The following is a 9,843-nucleotide window of genomic DNA, read 5'->3' as shown; positions in this document are numbered from 1 at the left end:
TTAAGGTTATAAAATACCTATTTTATTCTTATTTACACTTTAAAAACTATCAAATAAAAGGGTAAGCTTTGTCCAACCAAAATTCTAGAAGCCAAGACCCCCTATTGTCACTTTTATAGATATTATAGATTTGAGTTGATCCAATGAAAAGCCCAAACTTGATTCGCAGAATTTGAGTGATTGAAGCAAGAGAGAGAGTAAGTAGTGATTTTCAACTGTCATGCAACCAAGGATAAATTTCTTAAACTACTCTTATGGTTTTAGTTAATTGAATCATTGACCAAGTACATCCCTACTATTTGACTATTGTCTAACTTTATTCCTACTGTTTTGGAAAATTACCTTTATTGTTAAAACATTGACTAAAGGACCAAAATGCCCCTTTTGCCCTTAAGTTAAATTGGGATCTCCACTTCTTTGTCTTCCTCAGTCTAGTCTTCCGCGCCCAGGTCCAGATAAGCCTCTGCAATCAGTTGAAGAAATCTGGGTCAGTGATGAGAGGATTGCTAACTCATATGATATGCAAAAGCAATAGGTCATCCTTCTTAAATTCCAATTTCTTGACCTATTAATTGGTTAGAGGGTTTATCTTTTTAAGATGTGAAGAAATGAGAGCTTGAACAAAGTCATAGTTACAGAAAAGGAGATGCAACTCGATTCAAGATATGCAAAAGAACTCCCAGAGGCTTTTTTGTTGGCTTTGTTGTTTAGTTGGGTTCTATCAGGCGTCAGTAGTGAAAAATCCTGTTTCAAGCAAGTTTTGAGTTTTCTCAGTCTTTTGGGAAAGCTGGTTTTCGTAGCTACGACGTAAGTTGGTGATTCTTCGCCCACATCTACCGCCCGTTCAATTGTTGCGATGGACCCCAATGGATTTCAACCTACAAAAGGTTGTTGGTTCACTCCGATATGGGATTGATTCAAGAGCACGATCAAATCAAGGAACCTGGATATGAGATATGAAAGATATTCAGATCTCAAGATGGGATTGTATACAAGGGAGGTGGAGAGGGAAAACGAAGAGGGGAAGGGGTGGAGGAAGAAGATCACCGACTCTGCTGGAAGTTGCAGCAAGGGCAACGATTTTGATCAATATAAGAGAGAGAGAGAGAGAGAGAGAGAGAGAGAGAGAGAGAAAAGGGGGGGGGGATATTGCCGCCACTGGTTAAAGCCGAATCAGCTCGATTTGCTGCTACTAAAAGGAAGAAGAAGAAGAGGAGGAGGGATGAAGGGTAGAATTGGATTTTAAAAAAATTATATATCAAAGTGTGTACCAGTTTTGAAGGAATATTAACAGATGCTATTAATAAGGGTAGAGTTCATCAATTATCAAAAACAATAGGGATAACATTAGACAATAATCAAACAGTAAGAATATACTTAGTCAATTGACTAAACCATAAGGATAGTTCAAAAAATTTACCAATTTAACAATTAGAAATTATAGATACTAAGAGATTAAAGGGTGAGGACAGGAGGATTCACAAAAGTCAATGATTAAAATATTGATACTTGATATCTAAAGTTGGGCATCGGTGTGTATTGACTCTTATTCTTTTTATTTTTTTTTTTAATTTTACAATAATTAAAAGGTTTCAACCAAGTAAAATTTTAAATGTTTAAAAATGTTTTTTATTGATATATCCATATCTAAATGCATGACTATATCAATATTTTAATCCTTGCTTCAACTCTACTCACCTTATCACGGAAAAACTTGTACTTATGCAAGTTTATTCCCACACCTTCATTTTTATGAGGCAGTGATCATCTTAGCATGTGTGCTTGGTCTCATATGTACTGGGTTTAGGTATGCTATGCACAATACCCTACAGTGACAGATCATAAATGATGATATATGCAAAATGTTTCGAATTAATGGGTGGTTGTAGTGTCTTGTGAATAGCCTGTGCGTAGAAGATCGAGCTCAAATGTACCTTGTTCATCCAACAATATAGCCCATGGTTTAGACAAGTGTGCATTTCTCATTATAACTCATCATATACTTCTGTGGAGACGATCCAGATGCATGTATTCAGTTTCATGACTAACATATTCAGCAAAAAGATAAATTAAAAAGAAAAAAAATTAAGGGGGTGTTTGGCAGCATGGTTGGTTTTGCTTTTTGGAAATAAAAACAACTGCAATACTATTAAAATTATATTGTTTTTGCTGATGTAGCAATTGTTTTTATTTTCAAAAACAAACCAATCATGTTGTCAAACACCCCATACGTGTTTTATTAGTTTATTCAATCCTTAAGTCAATGATAGGGTTCATATCCCATCAAGTCATAAGTTAATGTATCTACAAAATGCTGATCAGTACAACCAGGATGACTTTTGGAATGGGAATTCCTAAAGTTGGATTTGAATCTATTGCTTTCAGAGTCAATAACTAAGACTCAGTTTGGTAAGAGTATGAATATAAATATGTACAATGCAAATATATACAAAATATATGGTTTTGTGCTCTATAAATTTGTATTTGTACTCCTTCCAAAGTATAAGGCTCAGTTTAGTAAGGGTACGAATACAAATATGTACAGTGTAAATACATACAAAATATAAGGTTTTGCGCTCTACAAATTTGTATTTGTACTCCTTCCAAAATAATACAAAATATAAGAATCAGTTTGGAAGGAGTACAAATACAAATTTGTAGAGTTCAAAAACTTATATTTTGTGTTATTTTGTATATATTTATACTCTTTTCAAACTAAACCTAAGGCTCCACTTGTTTGCAATGCAATTTTACTTGTACAAATGCATGGGAGTGTTCAACTTTGCATTGCGTGAGTTTTTATTTTATTTCTTCTGCACCACAAAAAGAAAAATAAAATGCAGTAAAAATCAAAACAAAAATAAGCCAGAATTTGCACATTACTAATTTCCACTCCCATGCTTTTTCATCAGTACAAGTAAAATTGCACTGAAACAAACCAGGCCCATAAAGGGCAAGAGAAGGAAGAGCAACGGGGTGTGGTGGAGATGGAAAGCTACTCCTCATCCCCGTCCCTGCCCCCGTTGATTTTCCCCATCTCCGTCCCCAGCGGTCCCCATTCCCCATCACTATTTTTTGTCAACTTAATTTTATTTTTTTATTTCTATTTCATTCTAATTTTTTATTTCTATTTCATTTCAAATATTACTAAGCAGGGATCCCAGTGAGGGGTGGAAAGTACTCCCCGTCCCCGTCCCCGTCCCCGTCCCCGTCCCCGTCCCATCCCTGCCTCAAATGGGACGGATCCCTGCAGGGATCAGCGAAATGGGGGAAAATCACCGTCCCTAGGCAGGAGTGAACTAGATAATTTTAAAGGAGAGATTTACATAATCCAAGAATCGTACATCAAGAATGACAGACAACCTAAAAGGCTCCTACATTTTTTTCTCTCCACCAATTGTACATTGGGTGGATTTGCCACATGGCTAAATTGATTCCTTCTGTTAGAAAGCATTTTTTAATTAAAGAACTGGAATTTTGAACATCAAAACAGACGTGTCTTAGCTAGGCGGGTGCAGCTTGGGCAGAATAGTTGGACGTACAGCAAACCAGCCCAACCTGTAGTTCTGGTTAGTCGGGTCTTGTCTGGCTTGAAATGCAGTGTTATGATATAAGTTAAAAGAATACTTAAATTGATCCTAATACCACTAAAACATTTTACCTTTATTGGGATTTTCAGGCCAGGTTCTGGTTGATCCAACCCAAGTTGCAGTTGTGGTAAACGTATGATCACTACAGATGGACCCTTTCATATCGGTGGTAAGAGAATAATCACAAAAGGACAAAAATAAAAGGGGACTCACCATTTATGACGACCATCCACTTTGTTAACGAGCCGGGTAAACAATGTACAAGTACAAACACTAGGGTTAATGTGCCCATGATGTTTATAGTGGTTACTTCTTTTGCCAAGAAAAAAAAAAAAATCCTTTAAAAAAAAAAACACTAGGTCCTAAGCAAAACAATTAGCTCAACTGTTATTTACAGAAGCTTCAACAATTAGCAGCCTGCTCAAAACAATAAAAACGAAAATAGGCTACCACAAAAACTAAGCTTGGTCAGATATACCACAACTAATTAATGATTAAACTTTCCAACCCGCTTCAGGTTAGGAAAGGGGAAAAATAATGAATGCATCTCATCTTCCTTCAAATTATTCTCTTACCATCATTGTTCATGCAAGCCTTAGCACTGCCATAGCCATTAAAGTTGCAGCCCTGAAGAAAATTTCATTCATATTCCTGTCCATTCTCTTAATCATCTCCTCCTCCTTCAACCCCAACTTGTTTGAATTTTTACTGATACAGATGATAGTGTCTCTCAGTGTGTTCACTCCCCAAGAAAGCCAAACCAATCCAAAACCAAGCCCAGTGTTCAAGAGCTTGGATGCACAGAAGGGAACTCTTCCTCCAACAACCTTACAGAAAACAGACAAGAGAACAGCAAGACCAGTCCCAGCAATTCCAGCAGAAAATTGGTTCAGAAGTTGAGGTAATTCAGGGCCAGATTTCTTCAGTGACTGGATTATCATCTTCCCCCTTTTGTTTAGGATAAGGGATAGAAGGCTCTCACATGCATAGAAATTGTTTCTCCTGTAGAGATCCCTTTCTCTCCCGATCTTTCTACCTTGTTTTTTCTTTGGTGACAGCTTCCGTTTGATTTTCTCAGGACTGGGACCAATTAAGAGAGTCAGAAATAACAAGGAAATAGAACAAAAACTAGAGATGATCTCAATAACGACCAAAACCTAATTCAAGTACAAAAAAATAATAAGTTGTGGAAATTTTCAAATTAAATCAACTAATCAATCAATAACTACACATATGACAACTTGTGAGTCATTCAACACAACAATTTCAGGTGGACATAACCCAAAAGTTGAGACAAATCAAGGATAACAGTTCAAAACCAAGCAATCTACTGTAACTACAGGAATCCTCATTTTTGGCTCTTCCAAAGTCAAGAGGCCAACTGATTGAACAGGCTAAATTAATGAATTGCTGAGCCACATTCAAACTCTAGACGGCAAAGTAGATCAATGAAATGTGTATATAGACCGCAGAGAAGAATTACAAAGTTATGAGTGCTTAAAATTTTGTGAAGTGAACCCAGTAAAAAGCTAATTATAAAAACTTCATTTAAAAGGGAAAGCTAGCTTTCTCCCTCCCAGAAAAGGAAAAGAAATTAAAGTTAACTTCCTCAGAAAGTACCCTCCTTGGATCCCATATTTATCCAATCCTTCCTTTGTCATAATAAAGTAATAATATGCTATAATTAGAAGCACAGAACTTCTTTCACGTTTCAAGATTAGATATTGGCACATATCCCATGGAACTGCCTGCTATCAAATCCAGTTCTAAGATTCAATTAGATGTGAAGGAGATTTCTGAGAAAAATCTAGAAATTAGGAAACCTAACATCAATGCTGTTTTCAACACCATTAATAGCAACTGACTATTATTGTAATTACCACAAGTAAAGAACATATAGGCCATTTCATAATTAAAATCCATAATTATATTCTCAATTTCAGATGAATGCAACAAGAAATAAAATGCAAATGGTACATGTCTCAAGTGAAGCATACCTCTTTAGGGGTACAACAGTCACATTTTCAAGCTTCATTGAAGACCCATGGAAAGTATATTCACTTCTTTCCAGTCTGACAATAGAATGACAGGGAAGTGAGGCAGTATGAAAACTTATGGCATATACATAAAATAATGCTTATCACAAAATAAAACTAACTAGAAAAGTTATTAGTAAAATGCTTCAGAAAATCTGGGAATATCCACATAACTGATAACACAGGCTTCAAGCCTTCAACCAATAAAAAAGGGACTTCTAACGATATGATTTCAATGGACATACAGTTCTAAAACCTTTTTTCTTCTATTTAGATCATTTTTTCTCGCAATCTGAGGTTGAAAATTTGATGACTCTCACTGTTAGATCCATGGAACTCAATGACACAATCAGAGACTCAGAAAAACAGGGCAAGTGGTCTAGAAATATCTATATCGCTAAAGAGCATCCATTTCTTGACCTAGAAATTCTCTGAAACAAGACCAATTGAGTGGTTTACCTGAACACCAACCCAACATTGGAATGTCTGCCATATTTAAAGCAAAAGCATACGCTCACTTTCTCATCCTAACAGGAGCACTCCTCAGGCAGAAGCATGGGTGATAGCATTGACAATGGCAGTAGTTGGCTATAGGAGTGCATGAAGGTTAGCACACAGACCAGGATTACAGGAGCTACTCCATAAAGGAGCTGCAAATTGTGTCAGATATACTACAGAAATTTGAGAAATCACAAATTTACAACTATTGAACATTTTTTTCCCCATAAGAAAGATGGGGAAGGGAGGACTGCTTATATGACACTCCACAGAAAGAGGGATGTGTCATTATACTTCTTTTCATGGTAAGTTGATTGATTGTTCAAAACAGTAATCCTCTCAGTGGCTTTCACACTAGATACACATATTATTTAACACGGTCAATGCATCTCCAAGAAGGAAAGATACAGTCATCAAGAAAGGAAAAAGAAATTTAAAAATAAGAAAATGCTTCTAAACCATGAGTTTGTGCACTTATTGGTTTACTTTGCCCTAAAAACAAGGTCAGACCAATGAAAAGACATTCCCAACTTTTTCTTTTTTTCTTTTTTGAAGGCCCCAACCTTTTCTTTTAGGCTCAGTTTGGAAGGAGTACAAATACAAATTTGTAGAGTGCAAAACTATGTATTTTATATTATTTTGTATGGATTTGTACTGTACATATTTGTATTTGTACTCCTTCCAAACTGAGCCTTAGTGTCTTGATTCATGGGCACCACCATGTCTATAGGATGAAGAATAAGTAAGAAGACAACTATTTCATTGCACATTAAAGAAAAATGATACTAGAAAATAAAGGCAAGAACCATTTATGTACTTTCTGGTAAAATCTTTGGCTGACAGACGAGAGTGTGGGTTTGAATCTGAGCATGGGCACTTCATGCAAAAAATGCCGAAGGCTAGATCCATATCCAATCTGCCCCTCCCAAGATCTCAGATACAAGGGACTAACATTGGGTAATGGCCCTTCTAAAAAAGAAGTTTCAAGCATGATTACTGGAAAATAGTAACTGAGTAAGAGAATACGCATATCCATTAAAATAAAATGTACCCACCGCCCCCCCCCCCCCCCCCCCCCCCCCTGGCCCAGCATTCATTGGTCAAGAACAACCAAAATAATAAACCTAGTTTCATTGAGTACAGCCAAGAAAATGAACCAAAAAACCAACTAAAGGGTAGGATAAAAAGATAAAACCAAATTGAAGATGAAAAATCCATGGATTAGGCAGAAAAAGATATCCAATCAATCTCCTCTGGGGCCAGGTAGCCCCATCCAATGCAGGCAGGAGGGGACAAACTGATTTAGAAGACAGAATAAAGAGTTGATGGGTCAACAATAATGGTTTCAGTGAATATAATATCCATCATAATTTTCAAAATAGATTATAAACATGATGAAGTAGTTGCAATTTTCAATAGTCCGAGATTGTAACTTTGTAAGTCTCTGCATGCACATAATAGCCAAGAAATTTGACCCTCTAAAAACTGGTGATTTTAAATTGTATCCATAGGTCCATACCTAGGAAAGTGTGGCACCAGATTTGATTGTTTCCTATACTTAGTTGAGCTCTTTGACATGTAAAACTCTACAACAGTTGAAAGTAAATCCTTCATTTCAGCCCCATTGCCTGCTAACATGATTCTGCCTTTAGGATGATCCATAATTTTTGAAGTATGCGCCAAATTCCCTACAAGATCCAAGATAGGCTTCTGGAATTCCTCATTTGGTTGGACAAAACAAGGCTGAACAATGTCAACCCCAATCTTATATGGACAAAAATCATCTAAGGAAACCAGTCGGTTTGGGCAGAAGTTAATTGCCATTTGAAGCCCAATCAAGTCAGACAATAGGGAAAGACATAGTCCATCTCTTAACACTTCACTAGATCCCATTTTGAGGAACTGCAATATCTTTTCATGCCTTGTGCATTGTTCAGCGATCCCAAAGCTGAAGAGTACCGTGTCAGGGTGAACATCTGCTGACAAAAAGAGGGTTAAATATGATTACCAGATCATTTCTAATGATAATGCAATAATTTTTCATCTGTAAAATGATAACACAACCTGAAACAAGCCCAATACACAAGCAGATTTTTTAAAATATTAATTTATAAGTTCTATGTAAGGCTAGCATTTTTCCAACGCTTAACAATGAATAATTAAATATGAACCTTGCAAGTCAACAAGCACAGGCCTCCTGATGCTTGAATCAAGCTTGGCAGACTGGTTAGGGTGCAAAAACCAGCTTGTTGGTTTCCACGGGTCCTCAATCTGAATTGGCTTTGTGTGTAGGTATAATTGTCTTGCTCCAGAACTTTGTACAAAAGGCTGGAACTCCTGCATCATCCAAACATCAACTAAAGCCTATAACTAGCAAATGGAGGGGGTAAGGATAAGAGAATATTTTGAGAGGTTTACAGACCATTCAGTTCATAAACACCACCCAGTAGAGCAAACAGAAACGTACAACTGAATAACCAAATCAAAAACGCTTGAAAACCATAACCCAGATATGAGAGAGAGAGAGAGAGTGGGGGTTTTGATTCACAAAACTAGAAAGTGAAATATGAAAAACATATATAGCTCAAAAGCAAAAAAAAAAAAAAAAACAGTTAAAAAAATCTGAAGCTAAGAATCCTTTTTTGTTATCTTTTGTCAAATAACATGAATCGTAATAACAGAGTTGATTTAAAAATATGTAGAGAAAATTACAGTGATAATAAGACTTTGCTAAGTAAAAAAATACAAAAGATCATCAGCCTTGAATAAGGAGAACACAGAATATACCAGAAAATAAATTACAAGCATCAACAGTCCAGTAGCTCAATAATCCAAGAAACAGATATATGAACTACAAAATTGATCAACACAGATTCGATAGAGATAGTGACCTTAACCACCCGGTACAAACCCTGTTCCTGGCGAAACAGTCCAGAAGAGTAGGTAAAATATGCCTTTAGACAAAGCTCCGCCATGCCTGAGAGAAACCCAGTTCAGAAAATGAATTTCGGAACCGAAACCTCTCTTCTTTTCGTAGAAGGTGAAAGCAGTATCATTTATCCATCCTCAATCCTCCAAAACCAGAATTATTCCAAGCTTCAAGGCAACAGGTTTGGGTTGCAGCAAGAAACACTCGAAAATCAAATTGGTTTTGTGGATTCGATTTGTTAAGTATCTGGACGAATCAATCTGTGGTCTGCACGCCCCTCGGGAATACAAGTAGAGATTCTGAATCGGGCCAGACAAGAAAACCACCGCCCCTCTTGGACCCCTCTGAGATTGTTTCACTTTTTATTACTTTTTTCTGTGGGTAGAGATATGAGAACAGTGTGTGGCTAACGGATCCGGAATGTGTTAGAGTCCGGATTTCCTACCCACCCATGTAACATCGCCTCAGAATAACATCTCGTTCTCTTATATGTTATTATGTTCTATCATCTATGGAACGGAGAGACGTTTCTAATCTCGGTGGTGTATTGCGAGTAAACGAGGGTAGAATTGTTGTGCGTAGGAGATCCGAAATCGTATATATGGGATCTACCGCAAGTCTGAATCTAATCTCAACAAGTCATTACAGCTAATCAGGTATAGATGAATTCAGATGGGCTAGTGAGCTCGAGACCGAATCAGCCCCCCACATGACGGCCCCTCACAACGTTCCACAGATCATATCTGCCGAGGATTGAGAACATCTTCGGATGATAACATCATTATTCTCG

General features: G+C 36.9%; 1 protein-coding gene across 2 annotated transcripts; it reads right to left on the bottom strand.

Annotated features, from left to right (window-relative positions):
* Positions 1-3,805: 3,805 nt before the first annotated feature.
* On the bottom strand, positions 3,806-9,389 carry LOC104596407 (uncharacterized). 2 transcript variants are annotated; one of them, XM_010257554.3, is made up of 5 exons: positions 9,016-9,389; positions 8,296-8,461; positions 7,644-8,100; positions 5,588-5,662; positions 3,806-4,670 (listed from the first exon to the last, which is right to left on the bottom strand). In XM_010257554.3, exons 1-5 carry the CDS (start codon positions 9,097-9,099, stop codon positions 4,175-4,177), a joined length of 1,278 nt encoding a protein of 425 aa, XP_010255856.1. In that variant the 5' UTR covers positions 9,100-9,389; the 3' UTR covers positions 3,806-4,174. The 2 variants fall into 2 exon arrangements, with proteins under 2 accessions (XP_010255856.1, XP_088751415.1); XM_088895289.1 differs by lacking the exon at positions 5,588-5,662.
* Between the last annotated feature and the right edge of the window lie 454 nt (positions 9,390-9,843).

Source organism: Nelumbo nucifera, chromosome 1 (assembly GCF_055504915.1).
Source record: "Nelumbo nucifera cultivar China Antique chromosome 1, China Antique-T2T, whole genome shotgun sequence".
Classification (NCBI taxonomy): domain Eukaryota; kingdom Viridiplantae; phylum Streptophyta; class Magnoliopsida; order Proteales; family Nelumbonaceae; genus Nelumbo; species Nelumbo nucifera.
The sequence above is the reverse complement of the archived record's forward strand: the minus strand, read 5'-3'. Positions and strand labels throughout refer to the sequence as shown.